The 26,668-nt window shown below is 37.1% G+C and overlaps 2 protein-coding genes across 4 annotated transcripts in view; one reads left to right on the top strand and one right to left on the bottom strand.

The window, feature by feature from the left end:
• Nucleotides 1-26,668, bottom strand: part of LOC6034727 (synapsin) — a 62,443-nt gene that overhangs the window by 29,077 nt on the left and 6,698 nt on the right. The gene's annotated exons all lie outside the window — the stretch shown is intronic.
• Nucleotides 118-26,641, top strand: LOC6034728 (tissue inhibitor of metalloproteinase). 2 transcript variants are annotated; one of them, XR_005279065.1, is made up of 5 exons: nucleotides 118-621; nucleotides 25,240-25,401; nucleotides 25,461-25,546; nucleotides 25,604-26,081; nucleotides 26,267-26,641. XR_005279065.1 is itself a non-coding variant. In XM_001844956.2 (4 exons), the coding sequence occupies exons 2-4, from the start codon at nucleotides 25,254-25,256 to the stop codon at nucleotides 26,012-26,014; spliced, it is 645 nt and encodes a 214-aa protein (XP_001845008.2). In that variant the 5' UTR covers nucleotides 118-621; nucleotides 25,240-25,253; the 3' UTR covers nucleotides 26,015-26,163. The 2 variants fall into 2 exon arrangements, 1 of the variants encoding a protein (XP_001845008.2); XM_001844956.2 differs by lacking the exon at nucleotides 26,267-26,641 and having other exon boundaries at nucleotides 25,604-26,163.

Here is a 26,668-nt window from a genome sequence, read left to right on the forward strand (position 1 = left end):
AAAATTTTATTGCAAACAAATCTAATTATTTCATACTGTGCAGCTGTAAGAGCATGTGCTTCAAGAGCGCGCTCCCTCGTGTGTACACGGTGTTTATTTCGAAAATCACTCCCTCTTCATATTCGCGCGAACGCTCAGTTGAGCCAGTAGTAGAGATTCGAACGTCGTTCCGATTGGATGAAAATTTCCGAGAGCTCGGCGCGTGAGTGAATTTAAGCACAGAAGCGAGCCTGGTCGGGGACCCCCTATGGTTTGCCAATTTGAGGTATTATTTTTCGTTCAGAGAGGGTGAGCCAACGAAGAAGGTGTAAGTGTGGGAAAGTGAAATATTTTTAAAACTGCAAACCAGCGTCGTGAGGCGTGAACGGAACCAAGGATTTGCCAGAAGCGGCGGACAAACGGCTTAAACGGCTTGACAGGGGTTCGCGCATCTGTTCGCGTTTTTAGTGCCACAAGTGAGAAAAATCAACAGTTGTTGCGATTTCAGCCAGAAATCCTGACTGAGTGAGTGATTGTTGTCACCGTGAGGGAGACGAAAGCGCTGACGCTGCTGTTTTGCACCGCGAGAAATTGAAGGACGCCGACGCCGACGACTTTTGGAGTGTGTACGCGTGATAAAAGGTACAAAAGCGCCCTCGTGTAGGAAGGTTTAATACCGTTGATGATTGCGCCTTGCGCCGCTCAACGCTACGTAAAGGGTTTATTTTACCGCGGTTGGTCTCAACACTGGCTGCTGATACATTGTGATGAGTACTAATTGTCTTATCTTATAAAAACATTCGATTAGACTAAATGTCTATATCCGAAAATTATTTGGCCTAATTACTAGGAACAAAGTAGTTGAACAATCTTCGATTAAATTCGAGATGAAATAATAGTTTAGTAAAAAAAAACCTTTGTGGTGTTGTTTCTCGAATGTTTGCTCTGTTGCATTTGTAAAATTTCGCTGTTTTTTGATCACTTCAATAATCCTAAAACACGCTTATGTTCGAGCAAATTTAACCGCTTACGCCCATAGCTTTAAATTTTTAATGGTCGAGCGTATGACCCCTTAACTATGCGAAAGTTTGGGTCGCAAAGCTCGAATCAGATGTTTAAAAAAAGAAAAAGAAAAAACGATGTTTTTATCGTGAAGTTCCATACAAACCTTCGGATAATCGAAACTTCGGATAATTGAGGCTTCGGATAATCGAGTCTGGACTGTATAATCTTGATAAAAAATACTTTATTTTAACCTATAAGCACCAGAGCACCACAAGGCAACAACTTTGAGCAACTTTTTTTTGAAAACGCCAAAACTCTTTTTCTTTTTTTTATCTTCAAATTTATTGATTTAGTTGTTTAACAAAGATTCCATTATATATTTCAAACTACGTTTCCTTCTCTTAGAGAAATTAAAAAAATCTTTGCATTTCCCGATTCTTGTATTTTGCTGATAATGGCTAATAGCACACTAAGATGACAAAAAAAAAATGAAAAATTTGGAAAATATGAAAAGATACCCCCTGGCTCGATTTTTTAGTTAATGTGCCAATTTTGACCCTAATAACACATATGTGGAACTTTAGGTTCAAAAACGGGGACAGTACAGGTGCTGCCTCTCGCGGTGGAGAGCTGCAACTTTTCTACCAGTTTTTATGGCAGTTTTGCACCGATGGGTCGTCCATAGTGCGTGTAATAAGAATATTTTGAATTTTATAAAATTATCAAAAGTAGCAAATTATGTACTATTAGTTTTGGATAACAGCGTGTATTTCCATCCAGTACATAATGTTGACTCAACGGCACTTTGGCGTGCAATTTAACTTCATCATTTTTGACTGAACTCTTGTAATAGAACTCGGAAACTTTTGAAGGGCTAAAGATGACTGCCAAAATCACGCTAAAATCGGCCAAAAATAACCCCCCCTTCCTCCTATATCACACTTTGTCACGCTTGTTCCAACGTATGAAACATTTTGTTGATTTTTTGAACAATTTTTGCATGATATATAAAAAGGATTATTTTCAAATTCGGAGTTCATTTGCTAGTTTTAAATTGTTACAGGTTGTATATAGATTTTTATTTATGTTTTGTTGAATGTTGTAATGATAGAAATCAGAATATTTTTCTTAAAGAAAATCTGATCATCTATCATCAAAAACTCTGTTTCTTAAAGCCTTGTGTCGTGTTTGATTTATGAGTGAAGTTTAACAAACATTAAACTTTTTCTAGATATATTCTTAGACAGAATTTCCAGTATTCAAGAAATAGTCTAGCGTGCCGTCACGGTCTTACAGACCCCCTCCCCCTTTTCATACTTTGTCACGCTTGTGACAACCCCCCTCCCTACTATAGCGTGATGTATTTTATGGATGACGCCTTGCCGTGATTGCAAACAAGGTTTCCAGGCGGCAAAATAATTTTAGAGCGACGTTCTGCCAAACCTGGTTATGTTTTTCTTGTACTGATAGCCGATTACAATGGTTGATTTTAATGTGCCTTGGACAATCTGTTACAAGGTATCATTGTCAAGTAGATTCTAATAATTGCCAGCAGATGTAACTAATAAGTAAAGCTGTCGATGTAATAAAATCTCATAATAACACTCATATAGTGCAAAACATATTTTTTTCTAACTTGAGATGTTTTTGATAATGATCTTGATAATGATACTGTAACAATATGTAACCTATGTGTTTTTCTTTTACTACTTACTTATTTAAAACCAAATTTTAATTTTCTAGTAAGTTTCCCTATAATAACATTTTCAAAAGTTACTAAAATGACAACATTCCATTTTTAGTTCAATTTTTAAATTATTTTTTTTTACAAGATTTTGATTGATTTTTACAATGTCATAGAATCGTAAACAGATACCGGCTACATGAAATATGCATTGACCCCTCGTCCGATCAAAACTGGTATACTGAGAAGATGCCTCAAGTAAACAAAATCGCAGCATGCCAAGATTTGAATTTTCATTTTTCTTCTCGCACGCCTTTCGTGTCAGCCGTTTGTTTTTGCAATTTATATACTTTGCATGCTCCAAAATGCCGGAAAAATCTGTGCAGTTAAAAATTGCATTCCTTTGGGAACAGGTATTTGGCTAGTGCTGGTAAAATGTCTTGAATTCTGTGACATCGAACAAAAATAAGGGATGACGTCTTCCTCCAATCACCCATTCGCAATATCAAAATCTGCTCCTTTCCTTTTTATAACCACGATTTTATCAACCCATCAGTGAAATAACGAGGGTGAGCAAGCTTTAACTGTTGAAGAAGAGCATACAAAATGAAGTGTTGACAAAGAAATTGCGCCACTAAAGCAACATAATCTCCACAAGTCGATCATGTTTGGAAACATTGCTTGAATTACGCAGAATTGGTAGATAAAACAAAAACAAGGTCTATCTGTCAATCTGCGAGTGGTATAAGAGATTCAAATTTGACAGTTGTTTATGCTGAGTAGGCTGTGACTAGCTTGGACAAATTTACACTATACCAGCGACAGAGCTGAACAATCGTCCCACTTTTTGGGCTGACAGGATGTATGGAGTTCCAACCATGTGCTAATAAGTTCGCTATTGATCGTTGAAGTTTGTATGGAAAAAATCGCAAAAACGTATGGGAAAATGCAAAAAAAAATCACCAAAAGGTGGCGTTGAATGTGTTGTCAATGGTGAGATTCTATGTAAAATGTTACGAAAAACAACTTTGTCCAATACCGCAAAACGATCCGAGTTAACCCTGACGAGTTATTAGCGATTCAAAGAAGACGTTTTTCGATGAAAAGATTTTTTTAACCTGCTTCAACGATCTATTGCTACCCTTTACCTATTTGGCTCAAAAATTGCGCAGTTACCTATTTTTGCCTAAGGAAACGAGTCAGAAGGGTCAGGAGGTATCCCTGATATCGATTTTTTTTATTGTCACTCTATTGCATACCCATTTTTGTAATAAGGAGAATATTTAAACTGTCGGTTCAAATACAATGCCTTGTTTTGGAATAGATTTAACGTTTTTATACTTTTACTTTGATAAAAATGTGGTTTCCTGTTTTTTTAGAAAGTAATGTTTCAGTTGCCCAAGCGATATTCTGGTGCAACCATGGGCGAGTTCGCCAAAACTCTTCTGGAGACTTTGAAGTTCCAAACTGCACATTTATTGAAAGGTGCATTTGCCATGTACTGAATACACAGAAAAAAATAATGTAGATTTGGAAGCTTTAATTTTGGAAGGTTGAATATTACCTCTTTTATGGTGTAATTTTACCTCAATTTAGACTGAAAAAGTGACATTACACCAGAAAAGTGGTAAAATTACACATTTCCAGAGGTAAAATTACACCTTTTTTCTTGCATAAAAGATGTACCCCTTCCCAGATGTAATATTACCATGATTTTTTTTTCTGTGTAGCTGAATTTACTAACCTTATTAAATACATATATAATACAGGGGCCATTCAAAAACTACGTGGGTATATTTTTGGAAATTCTGAGGGGACGTGCGGTACTAGTAATCTAAAGGTAGTAGGTAGCTCAAATCCCGAACTTATCATTTCAGTTAAAAAAATCAATGTATTACCATTGAACAGAACATGTCTCAAATGTCTGTCCATGACTCTACTCTACTCAGGGTTGCGAATGAGCGAGCGCTCACGGAAGGCTTGCTCGCTCCAGCTGGAGCGTGAGTTTTTATCAGGTAGCTCGTGCTCGCTCACGCTCACCGGAGCGTTTTGCGCTCACGTGAGCTGGTGAGCCAAAGTAGGTAGTTGTTTTTTTTCCTGTTGAAGCATCTGCCTGTTTGAAACGAAGTTTCCAGAACTATCTCAGCACAGGCAGCAAAAACAAACAAGAAAGTGGTCGAACAAACAAAAGTATGCAATGAAGTGGATTTGGTCAGCGAACCGAAATTTACGTTCTATTTAAAATCTAGACATTTTTCGAACAATTAACAAAAAACTTAATTCATAATGTAAACATTCATTGACGTGAAGAGATGCACTATTTGTTCACAAATCAAATCCATATTTGACCATATTGTATTGCTGTTATGTACAAAAAAAAATGACAATTTATGTATGTTTTGATTATTTTGAATAATCTTTTAAACAGTTACAATCGTTCATGTTCAAAAAATCATATATAACTTGTAATTGAATATTTTCAGAGGTTTGGTTGCGGAAATGTTGAATAAAATCCACTTGTTGGAAGAAGAGCCAACCTTTTTGTGGTGAAAAATATTGACAATTTATTTGATTTGAGTCAAAGGGTTATTTCAACCATTAGCAATTTTAGGCTAATATTCAAAAATAGAACTGTTTCAAAATGTTACCCTATTTTCTGAAACTTCTACCAAATAAAGACTAACCTTATAGAAATGATCATCCATTTCTTATCACTGAATCATTTAAAGATTTAATAAACGGAATAACTTTTTTAATAGTAGCTAATTCTGACCCGCAATCTGGAAATGTAGTCAAAACACTGATTAGGTACCGTCAGTGGGGGTGACTATGGGCCAAAAACGATTCACCTCTTGTAATTTCTTAATAACAAAAACAATTTAAATAACATCGAAAATCTTTCAACGTAGATTTGTTCTTAGATAGTTTACTAACATTTTCCCAAAATATGGGAAATTTTGATGAACACTACCTTTAATGCCAATAGTTTGAACTAAAATGATGCTCAAATACAACGATATGGTAAAAACAAGTCATCCAACAGTGTTTCTTGTTCGAAGGAATCGTATTGACAATGTTTGAAGTGGAGATTTTCAAACAATTGGGTAGTTTTGAGCAATCCCAACAAAAATATTAGAAAAATGATTTTTCGAGAGGTCATTTTGGCCAAAAACGTACCTCAATTTTAGACAGCTGCCAAAATAACCGGATTTGTTCTAGGAACGAGATTTTTCAGCGAAGTCATCTTAAGATGTCCCCTACACAACCTTTTAGCAGAATCCAGTTTCATTGAGAAGAATCTGAGGAATGGTAAAATCCGTAAAAAATCAATTTGACCCAATCTCACCCCCCAGACCCAATGTCACCCCCACTGACGGTACATAAAACAGTTTAATGTTATATTTTAATCAACGAAGCATTTAACATTGAATCGAACTTACCAATGCATAAATCCTCTTGAATCAATTCATTGTTTTGTAAGTTTTTCTAATGTTTACAGGCCCTTTTATTTAGGCGTCTATACCCCTCCCCCCTTACCTCTCTGCTACAATAAGGCTTTTAAATTCTAAAATATTTATACATTCAACTGTATGTCTAAAAAATGATTTGACTCTTGCAAATCCAACCTTTTATTTTAAAACAAGGTTGATGAAAATAAGCTATTCCAATTCATATATCATAAAATTTGTTCACAAAATCATATGTCCTCAGCCCTACTGCACCTCAAGCAAAAAATTCATCTAGAATTGAAATAAAAACTTTCTCAAAAACGTTAAATGATTAGCGACACGTCCAAAATAAGCGCTCCGTGAGCGAAATATGAGCGCGAGCGCGAGCGTGGAGCAAACGCGAGCTGAAAAAATCGGAGCAAACGTGAGCGCGGGCAAACGTGAGCTAGCTCGCGCAGCGCTCCTCCTCACGAATGAGCGAAAAGTGAGCGCTCACGAGCGCGTGAGCGCGTGAGGAACGCAACACTGGACTCTACTGTTAAAAATATTCCAGAAGTGTAATTCCGGCATTTACTACGGGACCATCCCACGGCGTGTTTTTCGGGCAACCTTAAGTAGAAAAAATAATCATTGCTACTTTCAAATGTGTCTTATAGGAAATTTTCTCAGCTTTCCAATGCTTTTAAGAGCGAAATGTTTCATCCGGAAATTTCTGAGATATCTCTATTTTAAGCTTTTTGTTTTAAAATCCTTAATCATTTATTGGAAACTTTTAAATAACAGTCCAGGAAACTTGTCAAATGATGTGTTTATATGTCATTTACTCATCAAAATGTGCTAAATAAGACAAGAAACAACTTTGTAGAAGGTTGCAATTCGCTAAACATTAGAATAATTAAGTTTTAACCGGATTTTTGAAGATATGGGATTTATTCAGAAATAAAAATCATAAAAACGTTTTTAAATATGATTTTTACAAGAACAAATGGATTATTACATAACTGTTGTATACAGATAACACCAGTCTGCTCGGATTTAGCTTGTTCAACCGAAACTTTGGCAGGTTTGTGATTGATAGGGTATTCCCTAGATTTTTATGATTAACTATCATATTTCCTTAACCAAACATGAACCAATTGCATGGATTCAAAACATGTTTAATATTCGAAATTGAACGGCAAACTACCGTTGCAAGCTTTAGGAGAAATACTTTTCATTAGTATGAATGATTGTTTTAGTTTTTTGTATTAAATGAATAATAGTTCGAAAAGAAGTTTTTGTTAAAATAATATTTAATATTTGTTCAAACAAAAAAAAAAGCTTGCAACTGTAATATGTAGTTTATTTTCGATTTTAAAACATATTTGTATTTATGCTCCTGGTTAATGTTTGCTTAAGAAAATATAAAAAAATTTCATTAAATTTCAATAACACCATTAACAATCACAAACCTGCCAAAGTTTCAGTTGAGCAAGCTAAATCAGAGAAGACACGTGATATTTGTACACAAAAAAATAACCCAAACCAAAACAAAAAATATGTAATATTTTAATAATTTTTGTAAAAAAATATATTAATACGGTTTTATGATTTTAAGTTCTGAATAAATCCCATATATTCAAAAAATTAGATCAAACAAAATTTTCAAAATGTTAAGCAGTTTGCAACCTTATACAAAGTTGTTTCTTGACTTATTTTGCACATTTTGATGAGTACATGACACATGAAACACATAATTTGATAAGTTTTCTGAACTGTTAGTATTAAGTTTCCAATAAATAATACAGGAATTTAAAACAGAAAACTTAATATACAGATATCTCAGAAATTTCCCGATGAAACATTTCGCTCTTAGAAGCATTGGATAGCTGAGAAAATTTCCTATAAGACACATTTGAAAGTAGCGATGACTATTTTTTCTTGAAAAGGTTGTTCTAGAAAACACGCCGTGTATCCATAAACCACGTGGACACATTAAGGGGGGGGGGGATGGTGATTGTCCACTAGGGTGGTTCATGGATATATGAAAAAGACAAAAGTGTTCTATTTCGTTTGCATCAACCGGAATTTCAAAGTTCTATGACCCCAGAAGCTAGCCTGAAAATTTGAGCTTATTTGGTTAAGGTTTAGTTGCTCCAGTTTTGATCTGAAGTTAGTATGGAACTTGATTCAATTTAATATGGAGAATTGTAACTTTTTACATATTCTTATAGAAAATTTCCCAAAACCCTATCAAATTTTCCTATTCATAGGTTTCTTATAGGTTTTGATCCGGGGAACAACTTTGTAGAACATCGCAAAATGCTAAGAATTGATCCTGGAAAGATACAGGATGTTTTTTAGAGTTTACTTTTTTCGGCAAAATTTCAAAATATGCTAGAAAAATTAATCTGTATCTTTTCGGGATCATTTCCTAGCGCTTTGCGATGTTCTACAAAGTTGTTCCCCGAATCAAAATCTATAAGAAAACTCTTACATGATAAAGTTTTATCGGGTTGAGGAAAACTTTCTAGAAGAAGAGTTAAAAAGCGAAAAATAAATCAATCAAATTTATTGAAATTCCATACTAACTTCAGATCAAAACTGGAGCAACTAAACCATAACCAAATAAGCTAAAATTTTCAGGCTAGCTTTTTGGGTCATAGTACTTCAAAATTCCGGTTGATGCAAACGAAATTGAACACTTTTGTCTTTTTCATATATCCGTGAACCACGCTATTGTCCACGCTCCATACAAAAAAGTTTTTTTGTTGTATGATGGACAATTGTCAAGGTGGTGGGGGGGGGGGGGAGGGGGGGTAGAGATTTCCAAAAAAGTGTCCACGTGGTTTGTGGATGGTCCCTACTCTGCCATAACACCTGGTTTTACAATCTGAGAGTGAGAAAAATATCTGTTTCGTCTTCATCTCTCTCTACTAGTCATCTAAATGTTTTTCCTCTAAATAGGAAGGTAAACTCAAGGATCACAAACCCACCACCCAGCCAGCCAACCGGCCAGCATCTTCCGTGTTTATATGCGTCTGATCGCAGACATATCTCTCTTCTCTAAGGCACGCAAGCACGCACGCGACTATCTCTTCTCTAATTCCGGGGGAAACCCGCGGCCGCTACTGGGAATGTCGGCTTAGCGGCATCGGTGGCGGCGGCGAGCGGAATTCAAAAACAAAACCACCAAAAATATGACTCAATTAATTCTGCGTTTTATTTTTGTTTGTCTTTCGCTGCGCGGAGAGTGATACATTTAAAGTAGCTCGCTTTCATCGGTTAAAAATAACTCCGTGAATGATTCTGCTACTCTTCACACTTATTGTTACATCCACCGCATTCATATTCCGAGCCGCAAACACATCTCACACACAGTCGCGCGCGGCGTTGTTGGATTAGGTTGAGCCACTTTAGTACCGAAGAAGCACTAGTAAGACGTTCTCGTCAAAACAATCGAAAGCAAGACAAGGTGCTCGTCTCATCCTCGCAATGGTTCAATGATTTTGCAAATCAAGGTGCCTGATACTTTGATGTTCTGTCTATGACAAATTTTGTACATCCCACATGATTAAATATTCTGAGCACGTTAAAGCATCGATGATACATTTGCGGATCATTGTTGGTCCATGAAAACTAGAAATTTGTTACGGATCAGTTCGGATCATTTTTTTTTTTTTAATTTGATACCTAGTTTTATCCAAAACTTGGATCGACATAACCTTACACTGAAAGCCCGACCATGGTAGTTTTAAGAAAATTTGCTAAAAATGCTGCTTATTAAATTAACTGTGGCTTTTTGGTGAAAGTAAACGCAAATATGGTAAAATGTACCATGCTTCCAGAAAATTGCATGGTAGCAAATACGAAATCATTATCATTCTCTCCATAATCGAGGGTTAAAATTACCATACCGCTTTCGACATAGTAAAACTGACTGCGTTAATCAGTCAATCCAAGCACGGAATGTTTTTAGCAAAAATACGTCGGTGCGTGTTCTCAATTTAACCCTACAATATGGTAGCAACTACCATGGTTGGGTTTTCAGTGTACGCACTGTAAGAAAACGTCGCTTGTGTGCTATCTTGTGACACGTCCTATCTTTTTACAGCAGACGATTTCACACAAGCGACGAAATATTAAGCTGATTAAGTTTGAAAAAGTGTAATTTTGCCTCCTTTTCTGTGCAATTCCACCTTTTCAACATAAATTTAGGTAAGATTGGTAAATCTATATAAAAAGTCATAGTACTTATACCGTAAACATAACGGCTTTGGATAACGTTATTTATACTAGTTTGAATATTGGTACGCCTTATCTTGAAACAAGCCTTAATGCATTGGAAATTTAAAAACCACAGTACCCTGCCGAAACTATTGTTGGCATATCAGAACTGCAATCGATTAATTAATTGCTTAATAGCAAGTGAGCAAGCAAATTTTCAGCAAACGTTTAAAAAAATAATTTGTTTTAATTGTGGCAAATTGGATGAAATCAGGACCTGCAAAACATATGGGAATTTGTCCTAACAAATAAGGTTTTATTTTCAAATTAAAAAAAATGGTTAACTAACTGTTGGTAAACAATGTTAAAACATCAGCATCCAAAATATTTGGAGACTTTTTCCAGAACACCTTGTGTAATTTAAGATTCATTGGTGTGTAGAACCAAACAAACCAGTTTTAATGGAAACGAACTGAAAACAAACAGGTGATCTCACCCTCTGTCGAATCGATTTGCAGCGTGGATCTAAGAAAACCTTCTAGTTTGAATGAAAACCAACAAAATTCATTCCTGAACACATTGTCGGTATCATCAAACTGTGTACGGATGAATCTCCCTTAGCATCCAATAACGACGCCTATGCCTTGCGGTTGATTCACCTTTATTGGGTATCCACAAAACACGTGGACACTTTTCTTTAATTTAGGATCCGATTCCCCTTCCCTCTTGTACACAATTGTTCATACAAAACAAATTTGTGTTTGTATGGATTGTGGACAATCGCCAACGTCCCTCCCCCAAGTGACCACGCGATTTGTGGGTGGCCCCGTAGAAGAATAGCACAATCCGGAGACTTGTTTGTTGCGACTATCAACAGAAAGATGACTTACGTCATTGCGGTGGAACTTGACGAGATTATTAAATTGGAAATTTGAGTACCGTTTGCCTCATTGCTACACGGAGAGACTCACCAAACAAATGTAGTTATTGATTATGTGATCAGTGAGGTTCATTATTTCATTGGTCGATTCATCTACTATTTTAGCTAAATCAACAAAAGTCAGTCCAAAATAATATATATATTATCTAGCACAATCTTTGCGTGTATAAAATCTCTCCGCTTCTCGAAATGGGTCGCTAATATGTTGCCCTGCGACAATTTTTGCAACAATGCCAGCGGTGTTTGTGCGCGCAAATTGCGCGACTTGAAGATAACAAGATAAGATCACAAGCTAGTGTTGGTAAACCACCTTCGAAGAGTTCTCGTGGGTTGTGAAATTCTTCGAAATGCACGACCACCAGTTAGACTGCAGTGACGGGTGGCGGCAGCGAGATGTATCAGTTTCTCAATGAACCAACACTTTTGCTGGCATGTGGCGACTAAGTAAAATGCATGGAGGCGGCTTGCAGGCAGGCGGAGCTCACTAAATATTCAAGTGGACCCAGCTGATGCAGCAGCAGCACAGCAAAGAGTGACTCTTGTAGTTACTTTCGCGCGTTGTCTATTGAAAAATAGGTTTGAAAGCGAAAACTAACTGTGTTGTCTAGCAGTGCCTACATATTTGATCTCAGCACAATACTTCTACTTTCGATGATGTCCATTTTTGGGATCTGCATGCAAATGATATTTCAACGATTTCATCTTGTGAATTGTGGCAATGGTCATAAGGGTAAGGGAAAATGATTCAAGGCAAAAGTATATATAACCCCATGGTTATATATGTGCGAAGTTGATTTTCAGAGTTGTCGAAAGATTGTTTTTTTTTTTTAAATTTAATGTTCTATGATTTTGTCGTAGGTAGTTCAAATTAGTCTCAACATTAGATTAAGTTCATGTCTGAAAAGATTATATTAAATAAGTTTTTTTTAGATGATATTTTGTATTGCGTTTAATTAATGTACACAGTTTACAGTTTAATTAAACTCTGGCTATGCAGAGGACACTGTTTTCAATTTGAAATATCAAGATTATGAGAGATTAGAGGATAGAAACAATAATAAAAGAACGAAAAATTAAATTGAATTCTGGATTTTTTCTATTAATAAATTTAGAAAGCAAGTAATCTATAGAAGGTTTGTAGGTATAACTAGTTTTTTTTTAAATTGCGAAAAAAAAGCGCATTCTTGTATTTGACCTTGAGTAAACCAAAGCAAACGAAAAATACGTGACACTGAAAAAAATTCAAATGAGTTTTGTTTGTTTGAAAACTCTGAATATTATTCCAAAATTTGGTTGAATTATATGTATGTATAACAAATGGCAACGTACTTCTGAGCTGTGTGACAGGATGCAAATCTTTTGGATTTGTATTTGTCGCAACAATTTACGGAGTGTTATCTTTTTTGAACGGCTCAGAATCAAAGCCAAATTGTGAGGATCTGTAGGGTCATGGAATGAAGCACTTACAGTATGTAAAAAAAGTATTTACACCCCTTGGGCACTATGCACATTTTGTGATGAAACATGTAAAAAATTTAAAGTTTGACAGGAACCTAGTACTACGTTTTGTTCAGAAACTCATGCCAAACATTTTGCTACAAAAAGCTCATGAAAAGATGAATTATATAAAAAGTTATATAACAAATACTATTACGAAAATAAAAAAGGTGCAAAAAAAGTTTGTACACCTTTCGAAAAATTAACATAAATAATGTTATTTGTTGACAAATCACCATAAATCCAGTCTCCCAACTCCAAATAGGCATCCTTGACTGATTAAAAAAATAATTTGGATTGAATATAAAGTTTACTAACTACTTAGTGTAAAAGTTTAAATAACTCTGGAAATTCTATATAAAACTTATCAAAACTTAATTTTGCAAACTTTTAATTCAAATAAATGTCAATATATTACCATAGAATTGCTAAATAAACATTTTGGAGTGGGCATAACACCGTTTTGGGGGTATTTGTATCGATAGAATAGATTTTTCGTTGGAATTTCGTACCAACCCGGAATTACGTCGTCGGAAAATCCGCCGGCATCCGAACCGGTCCACAATTCACAAGTCAACCTATGTGGCATCGGAAAGGGCATAAAATTTCCGATCTTTTGATACCCATACATCCAGGTTTTCTATAAAACCTAATTAAATTTAGATAAGTTTTATATAGAATTTCCAGAGTTATATAAACTTTTATACTAAGTAGTTAGTAAACTTTAAATTCAATCCAAATTATTTTTTTAATCAGTCAAGGATGCCTATTTGGAGTTGCGAGACTGGGTTTATTGTGATTTGTCAACAAATAACATTATTTATGTTAATTTTTCGAAAGGTGTACAAACTTTTTTTGCACCTTTTTTATTTTCGTAATAGTATTTGTTATATAACTTTTTATAAAAATCATCTTTTCATGAGCTTTTTGTAGCAAAATGTTTGGCATGAGTTTCTGAACAAAACGTAGTACTAGGTTCCTGTCAAACTTTAAATTTTTTACATGTTTCATCACAAAATGTGCATAGTGCCCAAGGGGTGTAAATACTTTTTTTACATACTGTATGCCCTACAGTCACTTGCGTGCCTAGATCCTCGAGGAAATTGGGCAACAATATAAGCTTTTAGAAATTTTTGTCGTTTATGTACACCCCTGACCAATTTTAGAACAAATTTCTGAGGATGATGGGGCAAATGTCCCATGTTGCCTCAACCTGTGCACACTAGTACCTACAGTCTAGTCGATTTGGTTTCAAATGTTAAAAATGCTAAATGTCAATAACTCACAGAAGAGTGCTAGGTTGATCAATCCCAGAACATCCTTGCAAAAGTGTTCTATTACAGTTAGACCCCAAAAGGCATGCTTCTCCTCGAATTAAGCAGACTGTGGAGTCGAAGTCGCAGTCAGCTGAACATCTTTGTAAGGAAGTTGTAGTTGAAGTCAGAGTCGGATCTTTTGGAGGGATACAAGTGGAGTCGGAGTCATTTGAAAAGATACCAGACTACGCAGCCCTTAAGACATTAATGTTTAATCTTCCCCTCGAGTAGAGCATGTGAAATCATTTTCGTCAATTTATGTTGATTAGTGTAAACTTTAATCAATAACCCCAAAAAATGAAGGTGTTAAAATGCAGACCGTTGGAGGTAGACACACTTGTTTTAGCTTTTTCGTATCAAATAGCTGCATCATCAACACTGCTGACCAGTGACCGTCATCGGTTTGTTAACTGTGAATTATGACGAAAAAGTTAAAATAATTAACATGATGTAATATGTCATACGCACCATCGATCAACATTCCGATGCAACGTGTAAACTGAGCTGTGATGCTCTCGAGTGATTCCCTGCTCACACGTTACACTTTTGCATCGCCCTCACTCATATATTCACTCATCACATTCCGGATGACTGTTGTTAGCGTGAACCTGCCAACTATCCGACCGCGGGGCAAACCGTCACTTTAGTGGAGCACTTGGACTGCTGCTGTCGTTGATTGTATTAACACCTTCCATCACTTGACTGTGTTGCGTCGTCGTCGCCGTCGTGTGAATCTACGAGAAGTGTCGAGCTTTTTTTGCCTGCAGTCAGCCAACACATTGTTGTGCATCTTGCTCCTTCGTCTGTACGCAATGCAATGTGATGATGATGTGTGGAGTGCGCCAATCTGGCGATTATTAAAATGTTTTCTTTACCACACACTAAATTCTGTATTTCTAGATGTAACAGTAGGGTTGTATGGAAAATAATAAAGTTGTCCAAATGAAGTGAGCAGTTCCTTGTGGGGTCCTAAATAGCACCCCAAAGTTCGAGATGAGTTCGGTTTCAATAAATCGTGAAACACCAATAAACTAAATCAAATCGTTCTCAAACTTTGGTTAGTTCTTCAGAAAACCAAAAGGGATTTTACAAAAATGCTGTGCAGGAAATAATATTGCACCCTAATGTAACAGTCATTTTCATACATCACTTTAAAACAAATTGATTAAAGTCAAGAGTATCCATGACTGACTTGAATTTATGAAAAACCTTACCACAGAAACAAGCTAGCTAGGTCCTGTCTCTTATTAAGTGTCGATGGTTGTTATGATGTTTTCAAAATGTCCTCCTTAATATACATAATATTTTTTACAACTATCAAATATCATCGAAGAATTCAATGTCAAACCCGAAACACCCACAAAGCGTGATTATTTACAAAATTCCAGCTTAGTTTCGTGGAAGAGAAGTTTACACAAACAAATTTGTGTTGAAAGCCAAATTGCACCATAGGACTTTTAGCAAGAATTGGCGCGCTTGTTATGGTGATGGTGGGCACGCTTCCCGGTGAAACGAACCGCTATAACCAGATGGCTTTTCGTGCCTGGTTTCGTGCCGCCAATCAAAATAACTTTGAATATATGTGCCGTTTGGCGTATATGTAATTAACTAGTTTCTCAAGTTTTGATCTTTGCCACGGGTTTCTTATTAGGCCTTTTCATCTGGTACTTATTGATTATAGGCCAATCCGTAGGTGTAAGCATGATGGGCAAACATCGTAAAATCAGCGTTGGCAAATTGTGAAACGTACAATTTTGTTCAATATCAACTATTCTAGCAGTTTACGTTAGCTTTTCTGCTTTTTAATTTATGTTTACTGGTAACAATTTTATCACTGGTTACATTTTTAATCAATACAAACAAATTACAGAACAAATGATCAAGTGCAGAACATTTCTTGAAAAATTCTTAATCTGTCGTCTACTTAACCAGATTGACATTATACATACATCTGCACTCATAACCTTTCAGGATATCTGTTGAGAGGTGTCATTTAAATTGTTATTCCATGTTTAGATTATTGCAGCGTGTTCAGATTATGGAAAAGCCACACTGATGTCATGCAGTAGCGAAATTCTAAGCAACTGTCAGAATATATGCATTTATGCGAAAAGATTGCTGCATGTCATGTTCAGAGAAATCAATCCTTTTTTGGTCATGATTAGAATAAACTATACTGAGAATAAGTGAAAGGGAATTGTATCCACGAACGATCAATGGAGTAACCTAAATTGATCCATGGCTTCAATAATTGAGTTTTACAAAAAAAATCTTCTAAGCTATTTTTTATCATAAAGTTAATTTTTTTAAAAATATCACAGCAAATATTGTGTAATCAAATTTCATAAGAAAATATAAGCTTACCTGGAAAAGCTAGATTACACCGAGCTTTTATAATACCGTTAATTTGCATTTGTTGCATCAATATAAATCAAGGCGGAACTTTACTATCAAGCATTGGACAATTGTTGCTGAATCCATTAAAATTATCCATCAATCGATCGCTAATTGACATTGTTAGTTTTTTGACATCAACCTGATGTCATTGATTATTCTCAGCAAGACGCCATGGGAATCGTTAATGAACGACCTCTCCAGCAGCAGCAATGCTGAGTCGTGACAACTTTGATACTTGTGTCACTTACCTGTTTGAAGCTCAGCGCGTGTTTATATGATAAGTGCGGTTTTTTATTAGCAGCGAAAAATATTTATCAATAATTGAAAAAATATCGCTTAAGTTATCATTAAATTTAAATAATAAATTAATTTCAATTTGCTTTCTTCGATAAGCTTACAAATTCCATGTATTCAGCTAGTCGGATGAAGCCTTCAAAAATCGTGATGATCTAACGATAAGTTTGTTAATTTTCTGCCACTGTAGCTAAGTGAGCTAAATAACAGCCGACATGCTGTCTTCATTAGAAGCGGTTGATATGGAATGTAAACTCATCCAAAGAATGCTTCTATGTTGGTTGTTTTCCATCCATCTGAAGCATGTATAATGCTTTTTTACCAAGAATTATAAACCGTTTTCAATTAAATGTTTAAGATAAAATTTACAGAAATGAACCACCAATGAAAAATGCGCCAATTAGATTGATGTACAGTGAACTTTGGTATTAGTGATTAAATAAAGTCTTAAGATCATTGGATGTTCATCAAGAGAAAAAATCCGAAGGGAGCATGCTCTCGCACACGAAAGATCGGTAAAAAGAATCTAAAAAAACCATCATCTTGATTATTCAGCGGAACATCTCTTTCACTACTACACTTGCACTTGTAACGTTACACGTCGCAAATTGGCCTGTAACATTTTGTAGATAGGCAATGTGTGTAAACAAAGTGAAAAAAATAATTTTGAGTGGTGCTGACAAGGAAATTCACAAAAAATCATCAGCAGATTGATTTTCTGGGAGAATTGAGGGAGTGATTTTCTTTTGCGTGATTTGCCTCCTCTCTCTTTCGCGGGTGAAAAAAGTTCGCAAGCGATTATTCCATCCCTGCACTGGCGTGACAGATATTAACCTTTCTAGTCTCAATAGATCCGTCTATGTCCCTATTAAAAATTATTATATATATTATTAAGTTAAATAAAGAACTTCAAAAGTAATGCTAAAAAACGATTTCAGCTAAAGTCCGGCAGATTGTAAAAAGGGTGGTTTTGCAATGAAACCCCCCATGTTCTATATATTTTTGAGCGGTATTTCCAATGAGTCAAAAAGATTCAAAATCAGTCAAACCCATCAAAATTTCTAAGCACTTAAGTGTTATTTATACACTTTTTAGAGGCCGGATCTCAGATATCTTGATAAAAATAATGGCAGGATCTACGTTGGACCCATACTTACTTTACTTTACTTTATCAGCAACAGGTCTATCGACCCAACGCTGAACAAATCGAAGATTTCCAGGATGCTCGATCTTGGGCCGCTCGTCTCCAGTCGCCCACAATGTTGGCCGCTCTTGCATCTTCGTCGACTGCACACAGCCAACGCGTACGAGGCCTTCCACGAAGCCGACGACCCCGTCCAGGTTCGAAAGCTTCAGATGTCTCGTTAGCTATTCGCACGCTTGATTTTGCTCCGTCGAGCGTTGCACGAATCAGTCTTATAAGCTTCGCCGGAAAGCCGTGTTCTACCATAATCTTCCAAAGTTCGTTTCTTTTGACCGAATCGTACGCCGCCTTGAAGTCGATGAACAAATGGTGTGTTTGCAGGTTGTACTCCCGGAACTTGTCGAGGATTTGTCGCAGAGTGAACATCTGATCCGTCGTTGACCGACCCGCTCGAAAACCGCACTGGTATTCGCCGACAAAGGTCTCGGTCATCGGTCTCAGCTTGCTCCACAGGATGCGGGAGAGTACTTTGTACGCTGCGTTGAGGATTGTGATGCCTCGATAGTTGACACAATCGAGTCTTTGCCCTTTCTTGTAGATTGGGGTGACGAGCCCGTCTAACCAGTCGGTCGGAAGCTGTTCTTCGCACCAAATGCGTAGGATGATTTGGTGCAGAATCTCGGTCATCCGCGTACTCCCGTGCTTGAAAAGTTCGGCCGGAAGTCCGTCCTTTCCCGCGGATTTCCCGTTCTTGAGCTCTTTAACAGCCTTAGTTACTTCCTCCAACGTAGGCGGGTCCACAGCTTTTCCATCTTCCTCAACGTGTATCCTGTCCTCGACGATTCCTTCTCGTGTCTCACCGTTCAACAGCTGCTGGAAGTGCTCCTTCCACCTAGCCGCCACCGCAGTCTTGTCTGTCAACAGGTTGCCTTCCGTGTCGTTGCACATCACATGGGAATGCGTGGTTTTCCTTCTTAGGGGAAGGTGGGGCAAGACGACCATATGGGGCAAGAGGAACAATCGCTCGTACGTACCATATGGATTTTTAGTATGAAAAAAAAATAAGAATTGCTGCCATAACATATTTTATTGGGAAATAAATAAAAAAAAAGTTCTTAAAAACTGATAAACAATTGTTAAAAAAAAATTCCACACAAAATTAAGTGATACTATGAAAATTTACTATTTATCATCTAAGTAATTTTTTTTTTCGTAAAAACGATCAAATTTTTAATAAAATATTATTATTTAACTTAAAAATGAAAGAAACGTTTCAAATACATTCTAATCTGATGTTTCAAAGTGATAGCAGTTCACTTGTTAGCAAATTAACATGTTTTTTCATGCATTGTTCCTCTTGCCCCAACGGGTTGTTCGTCTTGCCCCACTAGTTGAGTAGAACGGACGGAAAATCAAACATTTTAAAATCAATGTTTAACATTGAAAAAAACAGGATTTTTCCAAAATTTGTTCTATCAAAGTCTTAGTCAAGACCTGAAATAAGATGATTATGAAAAAATCCGACAGATGTTTTAACGTTTTAATGGGTTTTAACGAGCATTTCCTTAGCTTGTTACACTTGCCCCACTTTCCCCTACACCGTTTACAGTTCCGTAGTAACAGTTCAATAGGGCGAATCTGCGTTTGTAAACAAGCAGTCTATCCCCCTCTTACTTAACGTGAACTGTCACTTGAGCAAAAGGGATGGACTGCTTGTTTACAAACGCAGATTCGCCCTATTGAACTGTTACTACGGAGTTGCGTAAAAACCTCCGCTTATCGTTCGCGTTGTACTGTGCTTCCGCTTCGGCAAGTACCGTTTCGTCGTACTCCCGTTCTTTTCGGCGGTGGATTCGTTTCTCTGCTCTTCGCAACTCACTGTATCGCTCACAGTTTCGGCGCGTACCCTTAACGAGCAACCGCTTCCTGGCCTCGTTCTTCTCGTCCGTCACTCGCTGGGACTCCGCATCGAACCACCCTTTGGGTTTGCGTCCTCTGGTCGTGCAGATCACTTCGGTAGCCGTTGTGTTGACGATGCTCTGGAGGGCTCCCCATTGCTCGTCCAGGTTACCCGTTGGCGCGTCCTCGTTGATCCGTTCGTCGAGCTTCCGACTGTACTCTGCAGCAACGTCGCTGCTCGCGAGGCGCTGGACGTTCAACCGCGCTATCCTCGCAGTCCGCGGGATCAGCACGTTCGACAGCCTAGCTCGGATCTTGCACGCTACCAGGAAGTGATCAGAGTCGATGTTCGGTCCTCTGGACGATCGGACGTCCATCACGTCCGAGAAGTGTCGACCATCCACCAAAACGTGATCGATTTGTGTGCACGATTCGCCATTCGGGTGTCGCCAAATGTGCTTCCGAATGTTCATGCGCGCAAAGAAGGTGCTACAGATAGCCATTCCACTGGCTGCGGCGAAATTGACCAAACGTAGGCCGTTGTCATTCGTGCGAGGATGAAGGCTCTCCTTGCCGATGACAGGATGGAAGAAGGCTTCCCTTCCGACCTGCGCGTTTGCGTCTCCGATAACTATCTTCACGTCGTGTCTTGGGCACTCTCCATAGGTCTTGTCAAGACGCTCGTAGAAAGCGTCTTTATCGTCATCGGGCTTGTCGTTCGTCGGAGCGTAGATGTTGATCAGGCTGTAGTTGAAGAATTTGCCCTTTATTCTCAACACGCAGATCCGGTCATTCACCACCTTCCACTTGATGACTCGGTTCTTCTGATCCCCAATCACTAAGAAACCGACTCCGTGCATCGCCTTTTCGCCGCCACTGTAGTAGATGTGGTACTTGAAAGAGGTGTTGGCGATGGGGTCCACCGCCGTGAATTCTCGCTCTCCATGACCGGGCCATCGAACTTCCTGGATGGCGGCCACATGCACGTTCAGCTTGTGCAGCTCCCGGGCAAGAAGGCCAGCACGTGCAGGATCTTGGAGAGTTCGAACGTTCCAAGTACCGAGTTTCCAATCGTTGTCCTTTTTACATCGCCTGGTCTGATGCCGATTAATCCGTCCTGAATTTCTTCTTTCGTTTTTCTGAGTTAGTGATTTGCTTCGGTATGCCGCCTAACCAGGGCTGCGAATACCTAGTCTCGGGGTGGGGCTGCCACCTCGCAGCTTCCGGGACCCAGCTGCGGTTTTCTCTCGACACCGTAACGGGGGCTTTTGTCTCGAAGCCTAACGGTACAGTACGTTGGACCCATCGTAAAATAAATAATTAAAAGCCAATGAGTAAAAAAGTTAAAAAATTGTCAACCCTATCAAAAGTTATGAGTGTTATTTATATAATTTTTGGAGGTTTGATCTCAGAAATTTTGATGAACATATTGTTGCGATCCATCGTTGGACGAATTTTCAAACTAAAAAAAATAGATGTTATCTAGAGTCACCACTCTAGATGCTTGCTGCGATCGCAATGCAATCTTCCCCCTTTAATGTCAGCAGTCATGGGTTCAGGGTAACAAATGAGCGAGCGCTCACGGAAGGCGTGAGTTTTTATCAGGTAACTCGTGCTCGCTCGCGCTCACCGGAGCGTTTTGCGCTCACTTGAGCTAGTGAGCTAAAGTAGGTAATTTTTTTCCTGTTGAAGCAGCTGCGCGTTTGTCATGAAGTTTCTAGAACTATCTCAGCATATAAGACAGTGGTCAAACGAACAAAAGTAAGCGATTGATATGATCCGCCCTAGTCCAAGAGCGATCTCACTATTACGCTGACAATGTTGGCACAGCCGAGGTAAACGAATAAAGGCGAGCTGCGCGCTCGGTCACTACCTTTTCGACTAGTAACTAGAAAACATCTCTACTCATTTAATCCAACCGAAACCGTCTTTTCTCATTTACATTAGTGATGAAATAGGCTTGGAAAATTCATTGACGTGTAGAGATACACTGTTTGTTTAAAAATCCTCATTTGACCAATCACATTGTATTGCTTGATACGTACAAACAATTTAATTTATTGACAAATTTAAGTTTTGAGAATCTCAAGATTTTTTTTTAAGTTAATAAACAAAATTTCATTTTTTGATTGTTGGGTGTTTTTGAATACCTTAAATAGGTGGTTTTAACACCAAAAAAAGCAAAACTAAAAAAACTACAAATAAACTTTAAAAGAGTAACAATCATCCCACATATTTAGAACATTTTACCCTATTTTCTAGAATAGAGCAATTCCACCTCAAATCAGGAATTTTTCTGGCCCTTTGTACCCGACCCTCTCCGATTTCAATGAAACTTTTTAAGACATGTTATCCTAGGCCCATATAAGCCATTTTTGTGTATATGGAGCCAATTGTACTCAAACATGATATTTGAGAAATTACGTCCTTATTTTAATATTTTTTTATTTTGTAATTTAAAAATTACTGTATCCCGAAGCCGTTGCATCGTATCAAAAAGTGGTCAAAGACAAACTTATAGGAAATTGGACGGGCTTTCTGAAAAAAAATACACTGAAAGAAAATTACACGCAACTTTCATGAAATTTTTAAATTTTTAAGTTTAAAAATGAAATTTTAAGATGATATCACGATTTTTTTCGTTCAAAATTTTTGAGTAATTAGCCTAAAATGTGACAAAAAGACTTACAAAAATGCAAGATGGTATGTTTCTTCTAAAAAAAAAAAAACAAAAAATCATTTACTAACACTATTTTTTTGAAAAGTAGTCTGAATTTCAAAATTTTCGAAAACCGACAGTGGGAATCGATTTCCCAGATAATTTTACAAGGAATGGACATAGGACAATGGTCAATATGGAGGCTTTTATGTAAATTTGTCTGGGAAATCGATTCCCACTGTCGGTTTTCGAAAATTTTGACGATTAGACCACTTTAAAAAAAACAGTTTTAGTAAATGATTTTTGTATTTTTTAAGGAGAGATATACCATCCTGCATTTTTTGCGAGTCTTTTTGTCACATTTTAGGCTAATTACACAATAATTTTGAACGAAAAAAAATCGTGGCATCACCTTAAAATTTCACCTTTAAGCTTGAAAATTGAAAAATCTCATAGAATTTGCGTGTATTTTTCTTTCTGTGCTTTTTAAGAAAGCTCGTCCAATTTCCTACAAGTTACCACATTTTGATACGATGCAACGGCTTCGAGGTACAGTATTTTTTAAATTACAAAATAAAAAAATATTTAAATAAGGGCGTACCTTCTCAAATGTCATTTTTGAGTACAATTGGCTCCATATACACAAAAATGGCTTATATGGGCCTAGGATAACATGTCTAAAAAGTTTCAAAGAAATCGGAGAGGGTCGGGTACAAAAGTGCCAGAAAAATTTCTGATTTGAGCTGGAATTTCTCAATAAGAAAGAGAAGGACTAACTTTATTAGAAATGATCAGTCGTTGCCAACGATTTATTAAACGGAATAATTTTTCACACACAAAAATCGGGTGGTAATGTAACAGGCATAACCAAAATGACGAAAAACGAATAAAGAAATTACATTTAGATGAATTCTTGATTTTATAACATTATGTGAGGAATCCTAGGTGGTATTTAGGGAATGCATCACCTTGTGGCGCTTGCGAGAGGAGCTCCTCTCGTGGTTTTATATTTCCCGTGGTTTTATAGGGAAGCGGGAAGGCTAGTTCCTGAAGGCGCCTCCTGGTGACGCTTGCGAGAAGAGCTGAGCTCCTCTCGCTTCGGTGGTAGACCACCGACTAAATCTTGCCTTGAGTTGACGCATGGTTTTATAGAGAAGGCGTGTCATCCCGCGCGGCAGTCCAGCCAATCCAACCAGTCCAGCCGTTCAGAAGCAACTAATGAGTGGTTCCAAATCTGCAGCCATTGCCGTTGAATCAGCGGCAAAAAGTTGCAGAGAATCCTGGCTTCAGTCAGCAACCGAGGGAAAACCAATAAGCATCAACGGATGAAGGCAGCAGTGACCTGTTTTCACCACAAGAACTTCTGAACATTTTCATCGAGATGACAACAACACTGCGTGGGTGCAAAACTCGCCAGGAACAAGTAAGAACGCTTGGAGCATTCATCTTAAAATACAGTTCGTAGTTTACTCGTTCTAGTGATTTTGAATAATTCCAAGAATTTTTATTTTAGTTTTAAGTTAGGATTAGTTGTTAAAATATGTTTTTCTTTTTTACCCAAATGTATTCAATTCAATGCAAAAATGTAAAACAATTTCATGTTAATAAATGAATGTGAACAGTTAATAATAAAACTAAAAATACAATAAAGATGTAGAGCATTAAGCCATACCACTTAGCATGTAAAAGTAAAGTAATTATAATAAGATTTTCAATAAAGACATATTTAATTTCAGAATTAAGAGCCCTAAGACGAAGTTCTTCGTCAAAAAGTGAGTTATGGACAATTTAAATTTAAATTGTGATATGAAAAGTTAATTATTAGTAATAGTAATTTTATTTGAAACGAAATCCTGTTAGTTAGACTTTCTACTAGGGTAAGGATGGTATTGTTCTACTTTTTCCAGCATTAATGCCTCGACTAGAGGTGATTTTCAGCGCGGTAAACTACCGATCTTTATGGTTGACCATTTAGAGTGTGGCGGATATGGACACGTTTTATAATATACATGCTAAAGGAAACTATATAATTTGGCATTGAACGTACGTTATGAAAATATAAAAAAAAGAAAATTCAAGCCCATAATTTAAAAAAGGATATCAATTAAAACTTTACAACCACGTGAACACTTTTTTCGGAAATCTCAACCCTCCCCCATCGTGGACCGCAAGTGTTCACGTGGTTTATGGCTTCTGTCAAATATTTGCTAATTCAGTGAATTTATGAAAATATTTTTTTACTCAAGATTCCAAAATTCAAAAATTGTAAAGAGCTCAAATGTCCTTGTTTGATTATTAATTAATGTGTTATAAATAGTTTACAGTTCATTGTAACATAAAACAACACTGTCATTGGACTAAGGCTGCCACAAAAAAAAATCAGCGAAAATATGTCCAGCGCCGCTTTCTAAGATGTTAGCTTACCATTGCCTCGATTGTCGTGCTTGGGAAACACAAACAGTTCTAAAGTTGTGGTTCAAAAGTTTGTCATTATAGCTGACATCATTCTCAAAACATGAGCTGAACAAGCAAAACCAGTTGAGCTCATTATACCAAATATTGATTTCCAAGGAAATAGATTATAATGTTATGATTTATGATGACATACATGCATTAATCATGGTTCTCTTTACATTCGCTACTGAATCAATTTGCTAAAGCTTAAAAATACAAATTTCGTGACTCAAAAAGTATTCGTTTATTTAAACTTATGTTACGTAATACATTAACACCATGCTGACAAAACCCCACTTTCTATCTATTTTTACAGATAAACGCAGCACGATGGCATTCAAGTGGAATTCGAATCCTTACTGTCTGATGTCTCTGACACTTTTGGTGACGTTAGGATTCATGCTGCAGTTGACCCCCACGGAAGCTTGCAGTTGCTTTCCAGAGCACGCCCAATCAGCCTATTGCGAAGCAGATTATGGTTAGTCTAAATAAAAGGTTTCAATTATTTTTCTTAAAGCTTGGATTTTGTCTTTACAGTAATTGTTGCACAAATTGTACGAAAATCCAAATTGAAGAGTAACGGTGTAAACGTGTACAAGATCAACATCAAAAAAGAATACAAGGTGAGTTTCAGGTACTAATCGTAAAAGAGTATAAACTGATGTATTTATGATTTTTAGATGAATCCTCGAGCTCAGAAGTTGCTAAAACATGGGAAACTTATCACCCCTGCCAGTGATTCAATGTGTGGCTTGCAGCTTGAAGTCAACCAGTTGTATGCGATTGCTGCCCAAGATATCCACGTGGGCCTCTGCAGCTTTGTTCGCAAGTACTCCGAAATGACGATCGTGGAGAAAAGAGGTTTAGCCGGTATTTACCGGAAGGGCTGTCCGTGCAAGATAAAGCCATGCTTCTCGGGCAACTGTAACGTCACGCTTGGATCTTGCAACTGGACGCCTTGGGAAACCTGTGAATCGGAGTACGGATCTTGCATACCAGCTCGGGGAACACTTCTGGACGGGTCTCCCGCCAAGTGCCACTGGCGCCGATCTCCAATGTATCAAAAGTGTAAAAATGGCACTCTCGATTAACGTTCCCAAAATGTCAATCTTTTGCGTTGCTGTAATTATTGTTCTATGTGCCCCCATCCTCGACTACTACACGGAGAAAAAAGAGTTCCCAAAATCGTGAACAAGCGTTCATGAAAATGGGAACCTCGAACAAAGTGTTCAAATTTCATGGTACGTTTTTCAAAATCGTACCATGGGATTTGAACACTTTGTTCGAGGTTCCCATTTTCATGAACGCTTGTTCACGATTTTGGGAACTCTTTTTTCTCCGTGTATAATGATTTAGTAGCTTACTATTTTGTATAGTTATCAATTTATGTAAACTAAAAAACAATTATTTATTTTAAATATTTGAAAATACTATTTATTTCACATCCGTGAGTGACTAACTCTTGTAAGTAGCAATGGAAAACTGGATGTTCTGCAACAAAAAAACACGTTGATTTCATAATCTATTCAAACTCGATACATCCACGCAGTCTTTCGTTGTTACTCAGAAGCGTAAAATATTTACAAATCTTTCAAAAGCTATCAATATTAGTACAAATTAATTGTATCATGTAAGTAGTTGCGTATGGCAACATTTGTAATAGTTATAAAATATTTAAGGAGAAAAAAATAAAAGTAAGAAATCGGACAGCGAGAAAATCTTTTTTTTTTTAATTTTCCCATAAC

This window comes from Culex quinquefasciatus, chromosome 1 (assembly GCF_015732765.1).
Source record: "Culex quinquefasciatus strain JHB chromosome 1, VPISU_Cqui_1.0_pri_paternal, whole genome shotgun sequence".
Classification (NCBI taxonomy): Eukaryota; Metazoa; Arthropoda; class Insecta; order Diptera; family Culicidae; genus Culex; species Culex quinquefasciatus.